Genomic DNA, 27,736 nt, shown 5'->3' with positions numbered 1-27,736 from the left:
TTACTCTATGTGCTCAAAACCTAGACAGAGTAACAAGAGCATAGGCCTCAGCTCTGGGTTTCTTTGACTTTATTAGCTTAAGTTGGACCCATCACTTTCATGTCTTTGTTTTCTAATACAGTCTGGTCATTTCCATGTCATACTGAATTGTAGCGCAGTTCCAGTAGTTAAAGGGACATTGTTGTGCTCCTTTTCTTCCTTGATGGGGGTTTAGTGTTGCAGTTGCAGTGGAATAACTCTTACTAAGGACCGAATCTTAGTATCACTCAAGTCAATATTTTTGGTCATTTACTTCACTGGCATCCATATTTGACCCTAAAATGTTTAATCATAGAGCTTTCATAACTTGATGTATCTTTTGAATAGGCTTGTGTGTTATGTTGTCTCCAGGGATGGAAGGATTCATTCCTTCTTGGACATCTGGAGATGTTTGGCTTGTGCAATAACAGAAACAGGCCTAAAATCTGATGTAATGCACAGCCATCAGTCTCTATTACATTATACTTATTACAGTACACTTCAATGTAATTTATTCTTTTCCTAGGAGAACTGTGACTAAGTAATTACTAACCCACAAAGCCAATCATAATATAGGAAGGAGAGCAGTTCCCAGACAAAGCAATATGGCCTTAAGGCTTTTCATGTTGTTGAGTTTGGTTAGTTAGTTAAAGTGTTTTATGATGGGATGGGGAAAAAATAAAGGAGGCAAACAAAGAGGGGACATGGGTTGTCTCATTTCCACTTGATAAAAACCCATCTCAGATTATGTTGCTTCCAAAAGCATTTTCTGCTTACACAGCACAGTGTACAGAGAATGGTATCAAATAAAATAGGCTATCAAGGCAGATAGTATTAATGGATTTTGGAGACAGAAATGTCTTTGTGGAATGCAAAGGCATTGAGAAAAACAGTGAAGTGCAGGAAGGTGGGGCTGATAAATTTAAAGGGGGCAGAAGGACTGGGCCAAGTAGCCGTTTCCCGTCTAGCCGTTCCTTCTGATTTTAATTCAAAAACTGACAGATTTCATAATAAATAATGGAAGAGGCATAGAAAAAGCCACACACGTGTGTCATAAAACAAAATTTATCTTTAATTTGTAAGTGTCAACAGCAGTACAAAAGATGGAGTGATGGTGAATAGATTAAGGGTAGAGAGGACAGTCTTGAGGTAAATGAGCATAAATAGGCAGTCTTATAGACACTCCCCTGAGGGGTCTATACCCCTATCATGGCATATACGGTATCACCCAAAGATGACATGTTTAACATATCAGGAAAGCACCTTGTGCAAAAAAAAAAAAAAAATCCCCCCGCAATCCCAAACATGTAGGTAAGGTGCCAATATACACCAGAATATACTGTATAAGGACTGTGTCTTTCAGTTGTGTCTTTTCCATTAATTACTGAGGCAGAGAAGGAGAAGACTCTTAAATGTACCACTGAAAGATTATTTAATATTTAATTTACCTCACGTCAATACTGCACAACAAGATCCAAGTCGTCAGTTTATGCAATGAAGCACAGCTAAGAATAAGAATTCTCTTTTTTTTAAATTGAGAGCAGATCTTGTTTTAAATCAATATCCTTAGCAAACTTTTTTTTTCTTTTTTACTGTATCCAGAGGAGAGTGTGAGAAAGATGTGATGGCAAACTTTAAGTTCATTTAAAAACTTTACACTGGACTGTACAAGATTTTTTTTTGATAAATTATTTACATTTTCAGACTTTAAAACATATTCAAAGCAGCAATAGACACTAGTTTTTCCTCTAAACGCCCAAATATTTACCAGCCATGGGCCCAGGGTAGGTACCTGCATTGTATATAGAATTTCTACAAAGAAAACCTGCCAGTTAAAATTTGCTAGTGGGTGTACAAACGGCAGCTCTAGCATTTTAAGAGCCACACCCACAGTGTTGCTATAGGAACCAAAAGCATAGTACCTTGACAAGAGAGTCTCAGTCAGTTGTCCCAACAGCTCTACACAAACTTTACAATTGGAAACAGCAGCTAGCATGTCAGTCCAGCATGTCAGTGAATTGTGCTGATTAAATTAACATAGAGTACAATCTCACAATATACATCACAAACAAATTACAATGTCAGGAAATAAGAGTTACAGTAAGATAAGTTATGTAGTAACAGCTTATAAGCTTGTCTTAATGTAATAAAAAAAATTTTTACATGGCAAATACAATAATGAGTGAACATAAATGCTAAACATCCTACTCTGTTACAAGCTGAAGAAGGGAAAAAATGGTGCTTTCAAGAAAGCAAAACACAAATGACAAAGGAAGACAAACGGAGAATGCACACTAGCAGGTCTGCAATGTGCAGCATACAAACAGTTAAATATTTGCACATTCCCCATACTCTAAGAGCACCAAGGACCTCACTTGTGTTTTTTAAGAAAGCGGAAATTACAAAGCAAGCAATGTCACTAAGTTGCTTTATAGCTTTCATATTGCCATAAATACCAATTTGATAAGTTTTCCTTTAGCCCATCCCCGCACCCCTTTGCACCCAATGTGTGAACTCTCAGAATACTTCTTTGTCAGATTTTTAAAATGCATCTGGTACTTAAAAGGGATGTGGAGTCAAATAAAATATGTTTCCATATACATATCTTTTAATGCTTTTTTTGTTCTGTAGTAGGATCAGGGCATTACAGTATATCAAAAATGTAATATCATCTGAGAGAAATCACAGACTATAATGGGTTTATATAAAAAAGTTGTTTGGATGAAGAAGTTATTTAAGGAGAAAGAGCAAGTGTTTTGTAAAAGATCAAATGAGGTTATATAATATTTCTTTAAACAAACACGCTTAAGTGCCAACTTGAGTCTTAAACAAGCATGCAAACAGCTGGGGTCTGAGATCGTTTGTCAACTTCTCATTAAAAATATGAAGAATTATATCATACATTCTACTGGCTGCATTTTTAGGGCAGTTGTTGGCACTGTAACCTTGGGTCACCAAACGATTTAAGCACATGCTTAACTTTGAACAATTTAGTGGTGCTGCATTCATTTCAATGGAACTACTAACATGCTTAAAATTAAGCAGATCCTTATGTGTTTTACTGGGGGCCTTGCAATATTGCTTACTGAAAATGATTTTGATAAAGTATCAAGAAATGTCATGTCTTTGACAACACAAAAAACAGTAATCCATAGGGACAATGCGGGGACCATACTTGAATTTAGTATTCAGGCATGGTTGTGTTTACACTCTAAACAGTCATTGTTTTCAACCAACTGCTGTACTTTTTTCACAGGGTGTAGTACTTTCTGTACATAACCCTCATTGAATAACAGTGTAGTCATTTATTTTGGAATTCCCACTCCATAGCAATCCCATCTTTTACCCTCACCCTACCTCTTGATGAGCCTAAACACACCAATTTAGGAGAACATTCTGATCCCATGCATTCTCAGCAGCTGGTTTCACAAGATAGATGGTGATACATGAACATGCACATGGATCAGAATTGGGCCCTTTCATGAGGGTTGTATCCCCATGTAAACATTTACCCTGAAAATCAGAGGTTCTATTCCATTAAGACTTTAATTTCTGTTTCATCAAACACCAAGTGAAGTCAGCAATTTACCTCTAGCTGGCACCAGACAGTTTCAGGAGTGTTCTTCTCTTGAAAATAAGTCTTTTATAACTTTCCAAAAAGAAAATATATTGCATCTGTTAACTAAATAGGGAAATGTACTGTAAAACTGTTTCAGTTCACAGTAAAAATAGCTTTACTATATTTGAGCATTACCTGAATGGCATGATTTTTTTAAAATCAGAATTATTCTGTGGTACTTAAACTCAATGCTTAGAAAACAATCCCACATGTCCTCTTTCCAATATTTTTTCCTGTTTTTAGCTCCTGATATGATGATATCATGACATAATGAACATGGCAATCACCAGTTTAACAGTATTAAATCTAATTAGCTTTGCAAGGGCTCTCTTAATGATGATAATCTTCTTGAGGCATGTGTTGTTGCTTCCAAAATGCCATTCATTATCTGCTTTCAAATAGGAATGAAACTATTTCATCAGTTTTGCTTGGATTCACAAAGCAAATTGAGTTTCCTACCAACTGTACTAGAAATTTGGTATGTATAAACTTTCTATAAGAAAAAAGAAAAAAAGTATTCTGTTTGTGGAGCATGCAATTAAAATTCAACGAGAGCACAAGTGAGGCATCTTGCTGTCCCAGCTACAGGTCCACAATACTGCTCTCGCACTGCAGGTGTAAATTCAGCATCTACATGAGGTACAGTGACCTGTCAGCATTTAATATGGACCAACATACACTGATACAGAACCAAAGTAAATACATAACTTATACTTCACTAAGTATCCATGAACAAAAAATAAAATTCTATTTCCTATGTTATATTTACACAATTTTTTAAAAAAAATCTAAAATGAGATGGTAAATTCATCAAAAACTTTGTTTTGAGCTCCAATTAATAAAGTAAAAATGATATTTTTCCTTATGATTGTCCTTCCTTGATTTCCACTGACATTTTAGAGCCAATGTCGGCTAATAAATACAATAAAATGCTTATATGCACAATTTAGATTCAGTTACTTCCCTCCCACTCTCCAACCAATAAATGCAGTTTTTACAATCTGGTAACTCCTGAACAGCCAATCATTTTCAAGAATGTGGCTTTAAGTGACAGAGCATGAGCATTGAGGCAGGGCTGGAGCTAAAACAAAGTGTTCATACATACATGTATTTTGCATAAATAAATGAAATAAGACATAAAAAATGACTCAAATCCGGCAACTGTGAGGCAGGCCCACACGAGTCTAAACAGATGACTTTTGTTCATGTAGTTTTCGTACAACAGTTTCACATTAGTCAGAAGTGATAAAAAATACCATTTATATCCAGTGCTTATAACACTTACGAAACAACATCTGTGAGTGTGTGTGTTTTTTGTACTACAAGCAAAATCAAGTTTCAGTCCTAAAGAACAGTCCTTTGTTCTCCACCAGCCTGCAGAATATTATTTTGGCATGGTCATAAAATTTAAAAAAATTAACCTACTAATCTAAATGTTTGCCTTTGTGCAAAAATAATTACATAAAATACAATGCTAGCTATACAGCATTCTACCGATGCAACAGAACCAGAAAGAAAAGAGAAAGAGAAAATAAATGAGGTGGGGGAGGGAGAGATTTAGAACTAGTGAAATCTGTAGACATTAATAAATAGTTGTTCTTTAGGAAATAATAGTACCCTCCCACCTAATCCAAGCTAGATGTATTAAAAACAGCTCAAATCTCCAAGAAATATTAAGAACAAAAAAACACTTTCTAACAGTACCTTAGCCAGCTTAAAGAGGGCGCTCACCAGCTAATGACACAGCATATGCCTTTAAAGTCTTGGCTAGACCAGTTTATTGCTATTAGACATGGACTTAGAACACACTTAATAAATAGTAAAAATTACAAAATGGTCAGAGAAATTTGACCACTGTGTTTCTGTGTCATTATCTTTACAAATCGTCCTGTAAACTGAACAATCTTCATTGTTTTTGCACATTTAGATGTGATTCCTACAGTGGTGACAAAGGCTATCTCCACTCAAAGAGCTGCAGTTGTGAGAGAAATGACAGCACACAGCACAGTGACTTGTCAGTACGTCTTACAGGAAGCTTTGCAAGATTGTGTGACACGCATGAAGATAACCTGTATTAATACTGTACCTCTTCAGTCATATGGGACCTGGTCCAATGCTCATTAAAATCAATGGGAAGATTCCCATTGAAATCAATGGGGGCTGGATCAGGTCCATATATATTTATTTGCATGTATCTGATTCTGCAAGATGTTGAGTGCTTCACAGGGTTGCTGAAAACCTTAAGTTTGCAATAAAGTCAATGGGAGTTGAGGACACTCAGCACAAGTGCAGGATCAGACCCCAGTACTGTCTATTATGCTTAGTGATTTATGAGTATCAAGAGTGGAGTGGGAATGAAGAAAAGAAGAAAATTCTCCTTTTTTATATTCTCTTTGTCTCTGAACATTCAGCAACTTCTCAACATAGGAGTGTTCTCTCTCTTCTTCCCCCGCATATTTGCCAGAAGTTTTCTTTGTCATTGATATTGTTTCTAATAATACAAATAATAATATTTTGCATTTTATAGCAGGTTTCATCCAAATATTCCAAATCACTTTACAATCATGTATCAAGTTTCTTAATACCCCTATGATATAAAGAAACATCATTACCCTCATTTTACAGATAGAGAAATTGAGGCACAGAGACATTAAGGCCCAAATCCTGCAAACTCATATGTAGTTAGAATCACACATGTGAGTAAAATTAAATACATACATAAGTGTTCATAGGACTGTGGCTTAAATGACTTGCCCAAAGTCACTCAGCCAGTCAATGGCTGAGCCAGGAAAGGAACTCAGGAGTTCTGGCTCCCATTCCCATGCAAGTAATATTTGATAAATCTATTGTAATGTACTATTTGCCTTGCTCTGCAATTCAGACTTTTGTGTGACTTTCCCCCTGAGGTATTTCACAAATAAATCACTGCATAAACACACTGAAGATATCAGAAAGCTCCTGCAGGTGACCATTGGAATGGGGATGTACAGAACCTTGATTCACTACTTGATTCTACGGGCCCTACAAATCCATCACTGCAGACTCTGAAGAGACATTGAATGCTCCTGTCTCCATTGACTGTTCATCTGTATATTGTATAAGTCTAGATGTGTATCATGGCACACAGAAATATATAGGAGTATATGTACTGTATGTACATATTCAAAGTAATCATTCTATTTTGCATTATATGCAGTATAGTGGTTCCAGATGTTCTTTGGATGTATAGTGTTATGGAAACAATTGGATTTTCCATTCACAAATTCCACTTTCATTTTGGGAAGCAGGTGCATTTTTTATTTTCAGGCACCTGCATGTTTCGGGGGAAGAAAGAGAAAGGGCTCTTTAAGACAGTCATACGGAATTATAAATGTAATGCCACCAACCGTACATTTTAAAATAAATATTAAGTATTTTCACCCTTGACATTCTGGAATGAATAAATTATTTAAGAGAAAATGTGTTAAGACTGAATGCAAGGGTTAAAAGCAAAGGGATAGAGAATGTAGTCAGAGGTGGCCTCACGCTGCTAAGACAGGCCTGTCCATAGCTGGTGATCGCGCTTTTGTACTTAATATTTTGCACTAATGGCATATCAAGAGGCAAAAGCAATTGGACACATGCACTGTGGCAACCTTGTTCACTACTTAAGAATATCCTGTCTCCAGATTCCTGAGTACTTTACCATTTTCTGGAAAAAAATTATGTTTTACATATATTTTTAAGATGCCAAAGGATTGTCTAAGACTTTACAGTGTCTCCATTAAGACTTTTAAAATGTTAAGATTCAAAAGTTATGAAAAGTTTGGCACATCAGAAGTTCAGCTATACATGTGGAAAAAGTGGAATTCAGAGTTTGTTTAAAAGATGAGCTCTGACACACAGATGCGTACACTTGCGGACTTGTTCTGTTTCACAATATGAAATCTGCAGTTTTTGTTTTCTAAAATAATCCAGAATAAAAACACATTCACAACCTGTAGGCTGGCACAGCATACCTGAGTGAGAATGTATAACCCCCATCTAAAACAAAAACTTAAACCTTTATCAGCATCCAAATGGGGGGGGGGGGGGAAGACAAGAGACAAAAGGTAAGACTTGTAAGACAGCTATTGATTCATATAAGTTTTCAAGTCCCAATGTCTGATATTTAATATATGTCTTCACCTAATTAAAAAAAAACAGGTTCATGAAAATTAGGGGAACAATCTGTCTCACACGTTAAGAAACATTTAAGACCATTCTGCTGATGTAACTGTAGGAGCCACACATGCATGCAGGCTCTTTAAGAACTTGTTGTTCAACAAAAAACAAAAAATCAAAAGAGTCAGAGTACTTTAATTCTGCAAACACTCCTCAGTTGGCACTGACAGCCTCGTGGGCTTCATTTTCACTGCTATAGTCTGATTTGGGATCATCCTCATAGTCCTCATACATTTCCATCTCATCCTCTCCATTTATCATTTCGTTTCCAGCAAGGCTTCCGCTGTCTGTCTTCATACCATAAGTGCTCTGAATGACAGGGATGCTGGGCTCCGGACTGGCAGAGGTGCTAGAGCAATCAGATGTCATCTGAGGTGATGGTGCGGTAGTTGCCATGGTAATAGCACCAGGATAGACAACACCTGTTCCTGTGGTGATTGGAATCTGAGGCTGCTGTCTGCAAGGAAACACAAGAGTGGAACATGATTACCTTTAGTTTAGATCTGGAATGGAACCCTACTATGCATACCAAACAAAAGTAAAGTACATGGTTTCTACAGAACATATTGGTGTACTCCTTTGAGTTCCAGATTCTGATCCTGCAAGGTGCGGAGTGCCCTTTGCTCCTGTCAAGTGCAACTGGAGATAAAGCTGCTCGGCAACTTGCAGTATCAATCTTTGATGCATTCAGGTATTGGGTGGTTTAACATAAAATAGACTGCAAAATGTCGCTAAATTTTCTAGCACGTAAGACTTTGTCAAAGCTGGCTTCTTCAGCTTAAAACCTGGCCATTCAAATGTCTCACTGTAGTCCCAGCCTGGCAGTCATATATAGGAGAGCTGGTCAAATAATTTATTGTGAATAATATTCACTGTGCTGAGCACCCAGAGAAGACCATGAGTTCTAGTGTAAGTTCTTCCACGGACTACTGTGGATAGTACTACACCCTTCACAGACCTTATTACTGAGTAACAAAGTAATTGAGACTTAATTGAAAGTCAGTGAGACTTAGGCTCCTAAGTACTTATGTCACAATGGGTCTGAGGCTCCTCAGGCACTTAAGCACTTTAGAAATTTTACCCATAGTCCTCAAATTCATGATCACTTAGTATTTGTTCTTCAGAACCTCTGTCTCATTCAGTGCACAGGATAGACAGTCAATAAGGATTGCTAAATTTCAGCCTGCTGTTTACTACCCATCCGTGTGTCTGTCCTTATTCGCTTGCCTGTCCTGATCAGTGATTAAGGGCAAGAGTGCAAAAACTGTCATTTGTGAGTTAGTCTCATTCACACATTGACATGAGATTAGAATCATGCTAAACATCACACCACTGAGCTACCAGGAGATCAAACTACTCCAAGTTCAGGAACCATGGGAGCCAGTGAAATCATAACATTCCATATAGAACATATCACTATGGGATTTTGTTCTGAAAGTGACTCTCCCCACCATTTCCCTCAATCTTTACCTAACCCAAGCCTGAATGTCAGAAAAGAAGAGAAAAGAAAAGAAAAAATGAGAGATTGAGAGGAAATGAGAATGCAACATCTTGTTTTGGTTAAATTATAATATATGAGCAGAGAATTTTCATTTCTTAAGGCTTTGCACAATATGCTTTTGTGATAGAAAATTTCACATGGACACAAAATGTGTCTCTTTCCCTCATTCTACTTCATTACACACTACTTTCACTATACTGCCAATACATTTTGGAACAAATTCTGCCACTGGATGTATGCACAGCTTCCAATGAAATTCACAGGAGTGCCCTTGTGAACATGTGAAGATAGAATTTGGTTATTTGCCATCTTTTTATAAAATCCTGACCTTGGAGAAGTCTCCTCTCTCAGTCTAAGACATAGGCCTCCAGTTCAAAACAAAACTTTGATGGAGTTTTGGAGATGAGACTGTTACTCCCCTTGCTAGTAAAGCCTCTGGAGCACCCATCAAACACTAGTTTTAGAAGAATGGTGCTGCTAATGAATGGTTCACAATAAATAAGTTATTCAGTGTGTTTAGTCACTTTTTTTATGTTTGCAAATTGTCTACAAACAGACCAGTTTTTCACTAATTTGTCCCCTATTTGAAATCATTTGATAAATGTTTTGGGCAAACGTTTTTCAGCCTATGGTTTTTCTTGCTAATGATTTGCTGCTAGTATTGCTTAAAATGTTTCAACTTTAACAATTCAATATTCTAACTGTGGGACTGGCTACTTAAGTCACATGGTACAATTTCTGTTCCCTGATTGATTGATGTAAGCTTTACAAATTACTTCTGTGACAAGCCCAAGATTCCCTCTTCACAATCATTCAGACAAAAGAAACATTCACCTGAAAATTTGTCTGCCAAAAACAAATAAATAAGTGGGTCCACTAATGGTTGTTATTTTTAGAAGTCACCAAGATGTCCATGTGAATTTTCTCACACTATTCACCCAGTTCTAATGCCAACATTAACCTTTTTTCCTGATATTTCTTTTAATATCATTAATAAATTGAAAAACCTTTTGAAGAACTCCACAGTATTAACTCTGAAAGCTCTTCTGAGAAAAGCAGTGCTTTTTGTACAGCAACGTCAGTGGGGCTTACCCTTCCAATATATAAGCCGTTTAGAAACCAATATTTTTAATGTGTGTTATGTGTGTTGCAATAGTGCCCACAGGTCCCAATCAGGAACAGTTTCCCACAATTCTGTGTGCTAGATCTGTTTTCAAGAAAGCACAAAGTGAAGAAATTCCAGAGGGCATTTGTGTGTGACCCTTGACTTTCTAATCCCTAGAAAAACCATATTTTTTTTTCATAAGTGGGCAACTGGTTACTAATGGACAAGATATGAGAACTGATCGTGAAAACAGTGCTCTTGACTGCAGACTGTTCTATGCTATCCCTTTCTTTGCAATGTTAGAGAAAGATTAGCATTTTTCCTTCTACCATAAGGGGAAAAAAAAATCAAAGGGAGCCATGGAGTGGCATGACAAGAAAGGCAGTGCAGAAGTGCTGTGCATTGTAGGTAATCTGGGACACTGCTGGGCTTATTTTTTAAGCCATTTATTAAAGGTTAGCAACTTTCTCTCGCATGTCTGCATTTCAATGGGAGGGGAGGGGAGATATTTTTGCAATAGCATTACATCTCTTCAACACTTCTTAAGGTAAGAAAAAGTGCAGGTTACCTGGGGATAGCAAGGATGAATCTGCAGTGTTGGTATTTTACTCTAGGCATCATCTCTCATGCATGCCAAGTTGTAGCATGAACATAAGTAGTATAACTAATCTGCATAACTGATTTGTGTAACAGGAAAGTAGGTCACACCTTTGGGGCTTAATGAATCCCTCTCAAGAATGCACTTCACTATTCTTCCTCTAGTGAAGTGTAGAAAAAGCACACACGTGGTGAATGTGCTTACTGACTGGAGTGGGTCAAAACGAATGGATTGTCTGAAGACCTAGATGTGTATTTAATCAGAAATTGTGTGTGGGGGGGTAATTTCCACATAGATCATCCTGTGCAGTAAAAAAGATATAAAATAATTCTGGCAAAATCCTGGATCCATTAAAATCAATGGTAGCTTGTGGAGTCACGATTTCTCCCTTAAAACTTTCTAAGATTTCAAAATAAAGGATGGATAGTTACTGGATATTGATTATTTCAGGTGAAGTAAAAAAGCAAAAATGAAAAAAACTGAGCTATGTCCAGAGTTAAATGCAAAGGCCCAATTCCACAAAACACTTAAGCATGAGCTTAGTTTGAAGTACATGTTTAAGTCCCATTGACTTCAACAAAACTTAAGTAAATATTTTAAATGAAGGATGTGCTTAAGTGTTTTGCTGAATTGGGACCTAAATGCCCATTTATCTAATCAAACATGTAAACTATTTTTTCCCTTTTGTGTAATTCTCTTGGTACTTCCTTTTACATTGGTGCATCTGAGAAAGGACTTTGTCATTTTTTAGGAAATAAGATTATTCAGGGGAGAAAAAGAAATTAAAAGGGGTTCATTTAAACTTGCATTCTCTATGCTCTGAATTGATTGATTAGTTGGGGTGTCTAGCATATATTTTGGGTCTTAACTTCATTTTACATTTTTGATTTGCAGTTTACATTAAAAACATTTGTATTTAAAAGTATTTGCTGTCATATTAAATTTTAGATCCTCTAGTCTAGCCAAGCTGTGCTAAGCAGAGGACCATAGGAAAAACATATTTTACATCACCTCTAAGCCTCCCTGATTCTGCTTCACCCCCTGGTTTAAGTTCCTAGTTGCAACCGGCTTGAGTGCCCACCAAAGGGCCTTTCCGGAAGCCAGAGATCACCAGAGTACAACAGCGCTCGTGCCTTAGCGGTTACAAGAAGCAGTGGTGTAGAGCTGGCTACACCAGCTCTGTACCACTGGTGGACTCTCTTATGCCAGGGAAATGGTCAGAGGGCCAATTAAGCCAGTTCTATAGATCCTTTGCTCTGCTAGTGTTGCAAAGGGGCTGTACTGGGGCCAAGGATCTGGCCCGATATAATTAGAAAAGAACAGTAAAGAGCAGGCAACATGACATTTCTCATATAAACTGACCTGTTGGCAATTTAGTGGTATTAAAATTATGAGGATTTTCCTGGAGCACATTCCATTTTTTGACTTTTGCAAAACTAACTAAACATTTAAATTGGCAAAGTACCATTGTTTGCTGATCCCTTCAGAACTATTTTCTGACAGCTCTTTAAATGGCTGAAGCTAAATTGGTTGCGTTAGGGAAAATGCTTATGTGCTACACACCCTGAAACTTACTTCCCCGTAAGGAATAAAATAACAGTAAATCTTACAAAAGCACCCATTGTGTACTTAATTTTAGCTCTTGCTATAGTGGTATAATATTACAGGCTTATTCAAAACAGTAGTCTACCAACATTCAGAATACACACGTATACAGTAGTTACAAATACTGTAAAGGCTTTATTTATAAACATCTCATAGTGGCAAGACTCAAGAAAATTAACGTTCACATTACTTTGCAGATTAATGTATAGAATACATACTTATATGTAAAGGGTATCAGACTATGAAAGTGACTGGAAATTGAATTATTTTTGTGAGAAAAGGTAACAAAATACGCTGTTCTAAGTTGAAATCTCTGAGTTTATGGCTTCCACATGAACATTTACTTAAGGATTATGAAAAAATGAATTATTGAAGATAAATTGTAAATCACTTGAAGCTGCTTTAATGCTTAGCTTTCACAGAACAGTTGAAAAGTTCTCATTCAAAGCTTCCTGTAAACAACTGTATCATTACAACTAAAATACTATAAAATATTACCTGGCTGTTTACAGGTTGAATTTCTGCTTGTTTTTTTTTTATTAAATTGTATGTGTTAGTGCATTAAGTTTGAATTATCCTGCCTGATAGTATTCCTCATTTGGGGCAAAATTCACGAATGTATAGTTCCCTCACAAGGTATAAACACTACTTAAGTCCCACTTAAGTCTTTATAATACTGCTTAATTTGTATGTAAATGATGCATCGACCGTGTGCTGGTCTATTGCATAGATAATAAATATCACCCCTACGGTACAATCTCGCTCTCTGGAGAAATCTCTCATTGAACTTCCCAGGAATTTGCCTAAGTAAGTGGTGCAGAATCTGGCCATTAGTCAGTTTATTTTTTTGTTCAAAATACTGCTATTTCACATAACAGTTTCTGAGGAAGCATTAACTTAAATTAGTGATGTGTGTCTTACTCTTGATTACTACAGTATTCCACTTACTATTTGCTGTTAGAACCAATGCATGCACTTCTACATTTCAGAAGCCATAGTAACAAAAAGTTTGTTGTCATAGTAGAAATGGAGACAATTTTGCATTTGAGGGGAATCTGAGCAAGCGCCACCCATACACATGACATAATCATTTCCACAGTAACTAAAGGCTCAGTCGGGGGAGTTGACAGGGCTCAGCACCCTTCAGAATGGCACTCAGACACTATGGTGCTAATGGTGGTAGAAGAACTTGAACAGAATAGAGAAAAGCGGAAGGAGATGACAAAAACACCAACATCTAAACAACACAAATATGTGACTGTATGAAATGCCATAAAGTTTTAATTCCCATGAATTAAATAGGTCTTTCTAGCTCCCATCTTCATACACCTTCTATTTATTTCTGCATACTGTGACTACATTTTTGCACATCTTATAACAGATTAAACATATGATATGCAATTTAATCCATGTGTTTAAATAAATAAATGAAAAAGAACAGAATTTCTAACTCAAGAACTTTACTGAGAAATCCAAACAGACATAATTTGTTTTCATGTATAGAACTTCAGGGGACTACAACCACATCAGAAACCTTGTGAGATGCTGGAAATGTCCTAACTTGAGTAACTGGAGGAAAGGAAATAGGCACTTTACAAATACATGAATGCCCACAAATACATCACTGAACATGGAAATACGGAGCACTTTGCCCACTGTAAACTCTCTTTACTGGATCTAAAACAACACTCAGGAAAAGGACCATCAGAATCCCTCACTAGAAGAAACTAGGATTATAAAACCTGAGTTTTGTTTTTTCTCCCAGAAAAAAAAAATCAGACAACCCTGTGGGGTTTGAGGATTTTATTTGGGTCTTCTCATTTTATTTTTATCTTTTCTATTCTATTCCATTTTGAAGAATTTAGGTAAACAGAAAATACATTTGAAAGATTTTTGATCTTAGAAACATTAGGCTCTGATTTCACTCTGAAGTAGAACTAGTTGGGAATTTTTCAACAAAACTCTTTTTTCCATCAAAAATGCCAGTTTGTTTAACCTGAAACAATTTGTGAAACAGGGTATTTCACTGAATCTCCTGACTTGAAAAGTTTTTGGAAAAAAAGAGTCTAAACTGTTGCTATGATGTATTTTGATATTTTTAAACAAAAAACAATGTTTTTCTGGTTCAAAATGACTTTTTGTTTCTAAATTTAAGCTAATTCAACTGAAAAAAAGATTTAAAAATCTAAAAGATCTCAATCAAAACAACACATTTCAATCAACCCAAACCAAACATTTCTTTGATTTTTTTGGTTCACGAAAATTTGAGATTTAAACTTTTTGTCCTGCTTGGGGTTGATAAAAATTTTCAGAGTCTTGAAAATATTTGCAGGATGGGAAAACTATTTCCCAACAAACTCTGCTCTGAAGATTGAGCTATAATTTGAACATAAATCTGCATTTGTGAACAAGGTTGTGTACTCTTTGTTACATTAAAATGGTGCCAAACTGTGGCATATTTGAGGGGTTTTGGCCTATAAAGTTGTTTAGTTGAAACGTCATAATAGGCTGGACGTTGACAAAGCAAATAAGTAGGTGAAAGTAGGGTAAGCCTAACTAGTTAGTTGACTGGAGACTCTATTGCTGTAGCGCAGTATTTTACTTTAATTGGAAGCATTTGTTTTGGACAATATATAAACTTTTTATATTTAAGAAATAAATATACTTACCAAGTGAATCATATAGTGTGAGTTTTGTGTTTCATTTCAAAACATTTTTTCTCCAGTTTCTCACTTGGGTGTTTTCAGTGGGTTTTGGTTTGTTTATTTATTTGTTTGTTTTTCTGGGAAAAAAACAGTGGGGTTTTTTTGGGGCGGGGAGGGGGGACGACAACTGTGGAAGGTCAAACAACCACAAAAGAAACCCTGTAAAAACAAATTCAGAAGAACCACACACATTCTAGGTCTCCTCAACACCCAAATGTAAATACAGATGGAACAAAGACATGAATCCTTTGTCACCTTTGACTAATCCATGTAATGCGTTTTCATATTCTCTCATGTTTCCAACCAAGGGCCTGATTCCCTCTTACTGTAACGTTCCTTTATACATCTTTAGCTGTGTAAAGAGATTTTAAAGTGGTTGTAAATTACATTCAAATCATATCAATATAAATGTAATTTACACTCACTTTAAGGCCTCTTTTTCTGCCAGAGGGGTGTTAAGAGGTCATAGTGTAAATTAGAAGAATCAGGACTCATGTATTTAGAAAAATGATTAAATTCCCATGTTGCCTCTCATGATTCTTTATGATATATCACAAGGAGACATTAAAGTTAACTTGGGTCATTGGGTTCATGGGAAATAGTTTTTAGTGTTTTTGAAAAACAGCCATTGTATCATTTACTTTTCTACAAGAACAGAATAATTCTCAATCCTGACCTCCTTATTTTACCCGCTACTCTGATCCCTACAATGTTGCAACTTAATTATGCTTTGAATTAGCAACTGATTCTCCCATTGTCTTTTCTCTCACTGTCATGCTATTGTTCTCTCATTCCTTTATTTAATTTAACCACATTGCTGCTTTTGGACCTTGAAAATTTATTGTATTGATATGTTTTGACTGTTAATCTGGCTTGGAAGAGATGGGCCAGAATTTCACTCCTTTTGAACTGAATATAATTTGTGATACGCTATATCAATTCAGATGTGTATCTGTACAATTTCTGTGACAGCTTATTAATAATCAACTAATAGTGCAGAGTAAGCTAACAACATCATATTACAGACTCAAAAGTTATATTATCTCTTCATATTTCAAAATATGAAAATACTTCAAGTGATTGATTTAACAAAAAGTCCACATTGTTGCAGGCTGTACCAAAAAATAATTGACTGCAACAGGGAGTTCTGCATCCCCAAAAATCAGGACACATAACGGATGTCAAGGTCAATTATCTGGTAGTAAAGCACACAACAAAAGGAGATTATTATGATTAGAGAAATGAGCAGAACATTGTGAATTTGGAAGGGCTGGCAGGGATGATAGCTTTTAGGCTCTTTTTAAACTACCAGAAACATCTCACCCTGGCACAGAGCATCACAAATTAATTCAGAAGCGAATTGAAGAGATAAATCAGTTCTGATGCAATTGTTTCAGTGAGCTTTCTATCTTGAATCTGGAGAATTGGCATATCACTGCATCCTGTTCAAAATACTAGATGTCATTTAACAGTATTACCTTCCACTGTATTTATAACACAAAGTTTGATTAAAATTCTAGTGGGATTTTTTTTTTTTTAGTGCCATACATTCTGAACTGGAAACCTGGCTGATCTATCCCTGTACTTTAAGTCCTTTCTCGTAACACATTTCTTCAGGGAATATTGTATACCACAATAATACATAATCAAAAAAAATATTAGATGCTTTCAAGATGTGCGCATCATCCCCAAGCTTCTGCAGAATTGTACTATCTTTTCCCAACTCCTCCCATCCCTAAATCTCCTATTTTCTTCACCCTTGTCTTCTCTAGCACACCTTTTCTACTTTTTCCTGTTGTTCCTGTCTTAATCCTGGGACTGATCCTGGAAACCATCACTACTGAGGGCAGGGCTTGCCAATCACCCACATATGGCCCAATTAAAATTCTCTGAACGGACTCCAATTGTTTTCAGAGTTCTAGAAGCAGGCCCATAGTTAATCAAAGACTACAGTATGTGGCTGGTAATTCTATGTTCAATAGTACATCCTAGGTGTGTTAGCAAGACTTTGCAGATTGCACCCTTAACTCGTAAACCCATCAGGTAAGGAGAATTGTCCATTTGTTTGAAAAACAACTTTGTACACAGCAACAGCTGTAATAATACTTACCCCACAGTAAAAAACTGCCTCATCTCCTGTCTTCGAGACCTCATCAGTTGTTTATATTCTCCAATACGCAGTTTCTTGCCATCAACAATACAGGTGCGTTTTGGTCGAGGTTTGTATTTGTAGTTAGGGTACTTCTCTAGATGGATTTTACTTAGCCGTGCCTGTTCCTCATAGTAAGGTTGTTTCTCTTGATTAGACATTGATTTCCAGCGAGAGCCTATATGCAGAAACATGATGCTCAAGTAATGCAGACGGAGTTCTAGTTACAGGCATGTAGAAACACTTTTTTTTTTTTTGCCACACTGTATAACAAGTTCACCAGCATTTACAAAACCTGTCTGTGGCCAAGATTTTCAAAAGTGATTAGCTATTTTGGGCACCCAATTTGAGATACCTCAAAGGGGCATGACTTCCAGAGAGTGCGGGTCACCCGCTTTCTGAAAATCCAGCTACTTTAAATTGTTTCTAGTCAGACACCTAAAAATTGAGTAATTTAAAATCAATAGTTGCATTTGAAAATATGGATCTTGTGTCCATAACAATTTTTTTTCTATTATTCTTTACAATAATGACCTTTGACCTGAGAATAATTCTGTGAGCTATTTATTAAAATGGTGCATCTGATGAAGTGAGCTGTAGCTCACGAAAGCTTATGCTCAAATAAATTGGTTAGTCTCTAAGGTGCCAAAAGTACTCCTTTCCTTTTTGTGAATACAGACTAACATGGCTGCTACTCTGAAACCTGTCATTTATTAAAATGCACATTACTAGAGTCAGGTTGGGTCTACTATCATTTTGTTGATCTTAAAAGCTTATCACATTGCTCATGTATGCATGCTTCTCCAAGAGTTCTTGAGAACACAGCTTATAAATTTCTAATAATGGATATTAATGCTCTGCTACTTAGCAAGGAAAACTTACGAAAAGCTCACTTATTCACAAAATTACAAATAACCTCTTACTAATAAGACATCTTTAATTTAGTTGCACTTTGATATAACCTTGGCATGCTATTGGCACTCTACAATATTTTAAATCCTATTATGCATATTTTCCTCTGGCCAGATGAAATGAATGTATTGAACTGCACTTAGAAAGTTATATTTTTAAAGGAAAGCACATTTGCAGTTATATACACCACTTTAAGTATTGTAAACATTCATTGAAAGCTGCACCAATAAAAGTAGTAAAAAATTCTAATCCAGTTTATACAGGAAGAGGAAAAAGTATTCAGATCTCTTGTATTGTTTATAAAAAATGTTCTAAATGCTTGGAGAGAGGGTAGGTTTTGGGGGGTTGTTTTGGGTAAGCAATGCAGAAAGTACTTTTTGGTGTCTTTCAGCTGGATAAATCTATTACAGCTGCGGTAAACGTGGGTGGAAGCTATTCTTTTACCAAGATTTTTCATACATCAACAAATGGAAAAGTTGTATAAATATTATCCATAGCCAGCAATGTTCTGTGTCAGTTCTAATAATTCAGACTCTTTTCTCATTGTCCTGGAAAAGTTGCAAAGATATTATATGGAGATAGACTTATTTATGACAGGTTAATGCTATGGTTAACAAACACACAATTGCTGGCACTTCTGATATATTTATGCTGAAAGTTTACATTTTAATGAATACAGTTACTATACTCCTAATAATTTTTTCATAAAATGCACACAGATAATATAGATTCCCCATGGCTGCCAACATTGAAACAGTGCAGGGTTTATACAAAACTGAAAGGCTATTCATATAACTTATTTAAAATGGTAGACAAAAATATGAGAACTTCTAAGCGAGATACTAAAAGATTTAGGCCAGAGTAACATTTATTTCTAGAATGTCTTTTTGCCTCTGACAGAAATAACAAATGCATGAGAAACAGCTCTTTTAAAAATGCATTTCAACTCAAAAGTTTACAATAAAATGATTGCAGATGAAACTTGATTTTTACTGTTATTTATTACGAGTTACATTTAGAATCCATCTTTCACTTCAAAGACTAAGAGAACAAATATATGTTTTAACATTTCACCACTCATTCTCACGTATGTTTCTAATTCTCCAGAGAAGTCATTGACTCACAATGTCTAAAAAAAATCAGCCAATTTATTTGCACAGTGGCAAAACTCATGTATTGGTGTATGCCCATATCACATGTATATACGAGTTAAATATTACTTCTGAATTGTTAATATTAAGTAATATTTTAATTGTGTAATGGAAGTGTTTCCTTTTATTTTTTCTTCTAACATTGATGTATGTTTCTTTAAAACATTACCTTCTTTTTTAAAGAAAATATGCACTGAATATATGCTCTTTCAAGTGTTATGAAACTTGCTGACCAATAATTCATTGCTGACATTTAATTCTCTGACATAAATTTTTATCTTGGATTTGTATTAAATTAAACATATTTCCAAAATTATTAATGTTACCATAAGAAGTACAGTTTCCATTTGCATGAATCATGAACTCTTGAGTTCAAATTATTTCTGATGTGATCATTCAACGGGTCAATTTACCCAGGAGCCATTGTTACAGTAAACTGGCAATTGGGACAACACCAGTTGAATGAGGGAGAATACACAGAGGGGGCTGTCCCTCCCTTTCAGAGTCTCTGCCATTCATTAGCTAATAGGGGAAGGAAAGTAGCTGATTGGTCCCTCACCCTACCCTAGCCTGAGCCAAGTGGAGCCTCTACCCTGTATCGATAGCTTTGGAGGTGTGTTTTGTGGATACAGCAGATCTGACCAATCACCTGTTTTGGGGTTAGGAAAGAAATTTTTTCTTCCTGTAGGCACCTAGGAAGTTTTTCGCCTTCCTCACAGCACCTGGAGGCGCAGTTAAGTTAAATAGTAATAGGATTTAACAATTGACAATAGTACTTGGAAAGGATGTTAGTTCTTCACAATTTGTGGCTGGTTTCCAGTGAGGTTAAAAGGAATAGTTCCCAGAAGTAAAAGACCTGAGATTTTATTGATGGGCCTTGTGCTCATGGGGTGGCGGAAAACTTTCACGGGCCAACGTGTCCCCCCCCAACCCCGGCCCACTTTTTAGTATCCCCAGTCCCACTCACGCTGGGAGGGAGGTGGTAAGACTCAGAAGAGCATGTTGAATCGTAGGCCAAGGTAGTTATACAGAGTATCCGTGTAACCCCTGTATTGGAACCACTTAAAATGCTGGTGAGAGTATGGGTAGTGCCCCTGCCCTTTGTTAAGTTTAATAAATTGTGGCCTGTTCCTTAAACATCCATCCCTGCATTTGTCCTAGTTTGCTGCCACATCTACATCAGTCACAATATATTTATTTTCTTGTACTTACCTAGGATTTTGCTGATATTGGAGTTGTGCATGTCAGGAAAAGCTTGGAGAATTTTTCTGCGTTCATCCTTTGCCCAAACCATGAAAGCGTTCATTGGTCGCTTGATATGCGGTTCACTACTGGCTCGGCCCCGTGCATCCCTGTAGACTCGAGCTTCAGCCACAGTGGCACCTCCTGTTGGCCAACAATAATACTGCTGTAGTTTAGCTGCAGAGCCATTCATTGCTTTACTTCCTGTAATATCAAGGCAGGAAGAAACAAGATGGATGCAAAGCATTATTATTTCGATTACAAAACAAATTCTTATGCCTTGTTCATTTTAGCTTCATTTTTTCCTCTCCCCCTCTTGCTTCCAGATCTATACGAGGAGATAAAATAGACCTAATTTCATTATTCCAATGTAACCATCCAAAGGCAGTTTTAACAAGAGCCACCATAAGCCAACAAATTGTTTGTATTGATAATTATATTTTTATTCTATCTAGGTACCAAAGACTAGACCAAGTTCTAGTTCTGGGTTCTAATACTGCGTGTACATTTTGTATGCTCCATGGGTGCAAGTGTATAAAAGTTACACGTGAGGATCAAAGAGTGATGTAGAATTGCTCACACAAGTACTTCACAATGACTCTTGTGGAACATATCCAAACATTTCATAATAAATTATATAGCATATTCTTAATCTGTGGGTACATGTTGCACATTACATAGGTCTGATTCTGCTGGGGGCTGAGCATCCTCAGTTCAAATTTCTTTCAATGATAACTGAATATGGGGTCAGCATCATGCAAGATCAAGCCACGCATCTGTAATACGGTAGTTTGCAGTCAATAGGTATGCATGCTAATACCAGAGCAACAGGTTGGTGTGACTAGTACATTGGGTTCCCCTTGACAATGATACTTCAATGAATCTTGATGGCCTGCCATTACCCACTTCCAACTCAGCTCTGCATGCTCTAACCTGAGATGGATATTGGGCTGTACCCAAGCTCAGTATTCTTGACAACAAGCAGTCTAAGCTGTACTGTACATTAGAGTGCACACAACTGAATATTACGTGGTAGGAACTGCCTGATATAGCTGAGATGTGAGCCTGGTAAACTCATGTCCTTGTCCTGGAACTTTTGGAATCATAATTGTAATATACACTTTTAAGGCTGGAACACAGCTGTGAACAGAGAGAAGGAAAAGGCGGTACAGGAGAAAAGTGACAATTTTATTTTAGGCTTCAATACCCTATACTCCAGTGCTTTGATAAAAACAAAAAGGTGGTGGTGTCAAAACATGACAATAAATTAGCACAATAATATGCCTCATTATTTTTCTGTAGCAGCGTGAAGGTAATTTATATCAACCAAAAATATAAGGTCAGATATTTAGCTTCTGCAAAGTATCATTGTTCTATTGTCTTCAATGACTGGCTTCTAGTTTTTAATTATGCAGAATCCTAATTTTGCTAATTTATTGGGAAAATAACATACTTTATATACACAACAATTTAATTCCATGTAGGCAATTCATTTACATGAAAAAAGTCTTAGAACAGAGGATGCATAACTAATACACTACCTTTTTGCCACCATGCCCACAGTACATTAATTTCATTTAAAAGGCACTGACCATACAGGATAAATTGATTTCACTTTATATGGCGTTGACAGCCATGTTTATTGTGCAGTGAAATGTAGTGTAGTTTCAAGTGAACAATATCCATCAACATAGGGCAATATGCTGACTGCTGGGCCAGATGAAGACATACATTACCCTGGAAGCAAAACACTCATTCAGATACGACAGTGTCTGCTCCTGAGGATCACTGTGGAAATTTATGATGCCCTCAATGCCATTACTTTACAACTGACACTGATTCAGCAATTTATATACTTACATGTGTGCACATAAAAGAAGACAGGTTTGTGGCAAATGTCAGATGCAAAAATATTTTAATATTATTATGAGTTAACTACTGTGTCACAGGTGTTCAGCATTTACAGATGGTTACTATTGCTGCTCTCTCTCTCTCTCTCTCTTGCAATAGGGAGTAATGGTTTTGCTGAATGGGTGAGGATAAAGATGTGCTTTTAGGACTTAATCCAAAGGCAACTGGAGTCAACAGGAGCCTTTTTCTCTGTCTTTAAATGGGCTCTGGATCAGACTCTTCCTGCACATCGTTTCAAATAGAATACATCTTTATTTTAAAATTGCGATATTTTTAACTGGGGTTTCCTATGTTACTGTGGTTTAGTGACTTCATTCTAATAGGTAGGACTAATACAAATAATAGAAAAATGTATATATAATTATATGTATAATTATTCCATTTTTAAAAATACCAAAATTTGCAACAACTATGCAATGATAATGCAGCATTATGAAACTAGTTGACAAATGAAAAAATATGAATCCTTATTCTGTGCAAAATTGTCAAAATTTGCAACAAGTTATTCAATCAGTTCTACTGATAGAAAAGGAAAAGAGGGAAAAAATTGCTCTATTCAGCTGATTAATACTGTGATAAGGCAATTTCCTGAAGTGTCCTTGAAAAACTTTACTGAATTCAGTTTAAGTATCTTTGGGTCCATCATACTAAACACAAAGTTCATGCATTATTGTTGGCCAGGATTTTATGTAACCTCTGTAGGATGCTGATGTGATGGAAGGCCAATAGTGAACAATGTGTCAGACAAGATGAGACTTTTGGGACAATGTGTGTGAAGTGGATTTCCTGGGAGAGAGACTTTCTTTTTTTTTTTAAAGGAGAAAAGATGGATGTACTAAAAACAGAAAATGCAATTTTCCCACCTCTGGTTATGCAAAAACCTAGCCTTTTGAAGCTTTGCTCTTAGGAGTGAACTTTTTGTCTGCTGATCACTTGTTATACAAGGCCAGGATCAAAGATCCAAGCTATATAAAGGAAAGCCTCAGGGCTTGTCTACACTTGAAATGCTGCAGCGGCACAGCTGCAGCACTGCAGCTGCGCTGCTGTAGAGCTTCAGTGTAGACCTACAGCAACGGGAGGGGATCTCTTGTTGATGTAGTTAGTCCATCTCCCTACCTCCCCGATTTAACTTCTGAGTGTAGATCTGGTCTGAGCTATTCATGGTTGTTCTGGTTTTGAATCTGAGACAGTTATGAACGTGTAACTACATGGAACGCCCGGTTGTGGATTTTGAAGAATTAATACCTAACAGAACCTGAGCTTAGGGTCACCTCTGATAAACATTTTAGTGCGTGTGTGTAGGTTCTTTTATTGGTTTTTAATATGTTTTCTCTTTAATGCTTTCATCTTAAGAATAAATGTACTTACTTATAAAAAGAGCTGTGTATCAATGAGTGACTACTGTCAATTACAATTGTTCAAAGCCTCTGAAGTGAAAACAAGGCACAGAAACTGGCTTGTTTAGGCAGTTTGGCTTGTTGGGAATATACATCATTGACAGAGAACTATGCAATCTGGAAAAATCCCAGTCAGGAGGGAGAGAGACATGGGTCTCTATCCAAGAAAGGGGACTGCTGAGGATCTAGGAGCCTTAAAGTGGGTGCCCTTGGTGAACCAAATACAGGCGCAGTTGCCGTGAACTGTGACATATATAATGATTTTACACCTTCTACCTTCATTAACTTGCTTCCTTGTTATAGTCCCAATTCAGCAAAATGCTTAAGCACATCCCTAACAAAGCACATAAATGCTCCTTGGAACTACTCACATGCCCAAGTACTTAGCTGGATCAGTGCCAATGAGCTTCCTTCCCACCTTTCTGCCAGCTTCCCTTAAGCCTGACACAGACTGAAGAGACTACAAGTGGCAGGAATTTATGGGAGGGTTCAATCATGAGGGAGTTGCCACAAACCTTCCAAGAATTTCTGTTTACCTGAAATGGAGAAAGGGAGGGTCTATCTATCCGTGGGCCTAATGCTGCACTCATATATCCCACCACCACTATACAAATAAATGGATTTGGCACAGAAGATCTAAAAAAGGTTAAAGGGGGAGGAATCTTCTCTCAACCTACTGGTACGATGCAAATGGCTGCTTAACACTTTCACTGCCACTATAACCCACGATTGTACGCGGGGCCTTCCCGCATCATCAGATTTTAGGCCTGTAGATCCACATAGTGGTGGATCTACTGGCCCACTCCTGGATTGCCTCCTTCCCTTGCAGTAGTTCTGAAGTGAGGTTTCCCTGTTCTCAGGAGACAGGTGACACTGCTTCCCAACTTCACACTCCCTGCCATATTTCCAGTGATATTGCTCCACTCCAATAGCATAAGCAGAGGGGAGCATCTGGCTCCTGATGTCTGTAATTACAGTATAATGATCAATAATTAAATAAAGGAGGAAACTACTGTAGTCTAACACAACTGCATGCAAAACATGCTCATTTAACACCAAAGGGGGAATCAGGAAAACAACCTTTAGCTCTGAGCACTGTATACAAATGAAAAGAGTTACTCTGGAGAAGTATAATGCATCACATAGTCTCTAAAAGTAAAACACTGAATTCCCTTGTTCTGGTCAGCTTTTGTGCCTGCAGGAGTAACCAAGATAACAACACCACAAAAATTTCAAAACTTATTTTTTTTAAAAAAATTAGTATTTAAAATACAATTTATTTTGAAAATCATGTCTTGATTTACATAACTGCCATACCATGCCATTTACAAGTGATTGTGTTTATCTACAGTTGCCATGGTTAAGAAACAACTCTATACATTTTTGATTGCACCAATATGTACAATTGGCCAATGAGTTTGTCTTTAGGTCTTTCTAATAAACTTTTGGCCTTATCCTCTGGTTCCAATGCAGGAAAAAGTCCATTATACTTCAATATGACTTTTGTAGGACTGAATTCTTTATTTCGAGAGATTATAATTTGGAATGGGAAGATGAAACTACAATCCTTCTAATCTATTTTAAATTAATTTTTTAAGGAATGATCATTAATTACAGGAGTAGTAAACTGCAAATATCCCAAAAAGGACACAAAATTTTTGATGCATCTACTTTGAGCAAGTCCATACCTGAAGGATTGGAAAAGGCAGCTGAAAAAAGTTGAGCTTTTCTCTGCTTGATCTTTGAGTGAATATGTGCAGCTAGGCCCAAGGGCTCTCACAAAAGAATCTGTGCAAAATGAGCTTCTAAAAATAATTATCAATCACACAACCCGTCTGTCCTAAGTGTCCCACAAGTGCAGGAGTATGCTCAACATACTATACATTACAGAAAATGCTTCTGTTTGCAAAAGGTATTATAACTGGAGAGCAAAAATTCTTAATGTTCACTGAGGTTATAACTAAGGCTTTAATGATATAAAAGCCAGACAGATGTAAAATGTGGTCTTGCAGGTTGAAACCCATAACAATAACTATATTTCAAACTGCAAGTCAGCTCTAAACATCTTCAACCTGTCAATCAAATATCAAAACAGCTCTTTCACCCACATACAGAATTTCAACAGGTTTTACAAGCCATGTTCTTGTTTTGTGCTGATAGTTACAATAATGAGTGAGCCAGAAACAAAAGAGAGACTATTCTGGAATTTGAAGAGCAAAGGATATGGAAGACTGTAAAGTGGTAGGGATTTTAGTTCTGATTCATAGGGAGAGTTTGCTCATCATTATCTAATAAAATCCCTCTGCAAAATAATATGTACAAAATACACTACTAACTGGGGGAAAGTTAAAACAATTGTGTGTTTGTGGTGACAAATGGGCCATTCACTAATGTACTGTTCATAATACAGTCACAGAATGGGAGGTTGACTTCCAGAATGAGGAGTTTGGTTGGGATTCAAAATTTTTACAAAAACAAGATTTGGCTGCCCTTTTGGCTTAGTTGGCAGAGAAATCTACTCCTCAGCCCAGCAGAGGCTGGGGCTATAGAAGTGTCACTTTCAGCGTCTGAGGGCATAGGGCTGTTTTGCTTTCCAGCTCTTCAACTTCTGTTGGTCTGAGCCATGGATGAGATAATACAAAACAAAAAGCAAATTAGAGGACAGTGATCACTTTTTGTAGATGCACAGTGTTTAACTCCTCTGGAGGAGTTAAATTCAGGATTAGCATATGAAGACTAAACATAGTCAAAGGACAGTACAAAATGAAGGGGAAGCTAAAATACTATGGCCCTGATCCAGCCAAGCACTTACACTTTAAAAAATCTTCTACAACCAGATGAGGGTAAGTGTTTTTCTAGGGGGACAGATAGGGGAGAAGGAGGGTGCTTTCCATGAATAAGGGCTGGGAAGAAGTTTGGTCAGAATCTGGATAGAGGAGAGGGTGGGGAAAAGTATTGTGATGTGAGTGGGATGTTGGGGAAATTGTACTGTAACTTTTGACATATTGCTTATTTGTTTTTTGCCTATATCTGTTTGTCTGTCTTATCTTTTAGATTGTAAACTCTTTAGAGAAGGGACAGTCTTCTGTGGCTGAAAGCAAGGCTCTGTTGAAGATAATAACAAAACTCCTATTGACTTCAACATCTCTCTGATCGTTTATAGCCTCCAGGTGCTGCCCTGCCCTCTTATTTGGGCAAATGGGAGACCCTGGTGGCCACATCATAAAATACTTCATGCCAATATGAACTACTAGCATTGCTATTGCTGGTTACAGGAGAGACGCTGAGGACTGAATGGGCATTGAAACTGGAATTCTACACTTGTTCTTAGAGATGGATCCCTCTAGAATATGGGTAAGGATAAAATAGGTTAAAGTGAAAAAAATAACTTTGCAACTCTCTGTTCTGCACGTCCTCTGAGGACAGAGGATGGCAGCCTCCAGTACAGCTTGTCTGATATTTTTACAAGCATTAAAAACAAAAACACATCTGAAATGAATGGATGGGCAAAAGCTTTAGAGAGTTGAAAAATATAACAAATACCTTTTCATTGAACTAATAGTTTTAGATACAAATTCATATGGCTGATTTTGCAAAATGTGACAAAATTTTCTGCTTGA

General features: G+C 36.8%; 1 protein-coding gene across 32 annotated transcripts in view; it reads right to left on the bottom strand.

Moving 5' to 3' along the window:
• Nucleotides 1-1,069: 1,069 nt before the first annotated feature.
• SOX6 (SRY-box transcription factor 6) overlaps nt 1,070-27,736 on the bottom strand; it is a 450,079-nt gene continuing 423,412 nt past the window's right edge. For 28 of the 32 annotated variants that reach the window (XM_043516939.1, XM_043516934.1, XM_043516913.1 and 25 more), the window contains 3 exons: nt 20,779-21,012; nt 17,465-17,681; nt 1,070-8,297 (listed from right to left, as the gene is read on the bottom strand). In XM_043516939.1, the coding sequence (XP_043372874.1) occupies nt 7,994-8,297; nt 17,465-17,681; nt 20,779-21,012 (755 nt within the window). In that variant the 3' untranslated portion in view covers nt 1,070-7,993. The remainder of the gene's footprint in view (nt 8,298-17,464; nt 17,682-20,778; nt 21,013-27,736) is intronic. The other 4 variants (XM_043516928.1, XM_043516924.1, XM_038404633.1 and 1 more) reach the window with 1 other exon arrangement.

The sequence above is a fragment of the Dermochelys coriacea genome, chromosome 6 (genome assembly GCF_009764565.3).
Source record: "Dermochelys coriacea isolate rDerCor1 chromosome 6, rDerCor1.pri.v4, whole genome shotgun sequence".
Taxonomy (NCBI): Eukaryota; Metazoa; Chordata; order Testudines; family Dermochelyidae; genus Dermochelys; species Dermochelys coriacea.
The sequence above is the reverse complement of the archived record's forward strand: the minus strand, read 5'-3'. Positions and strand labels throughout refer to the sequence as shown.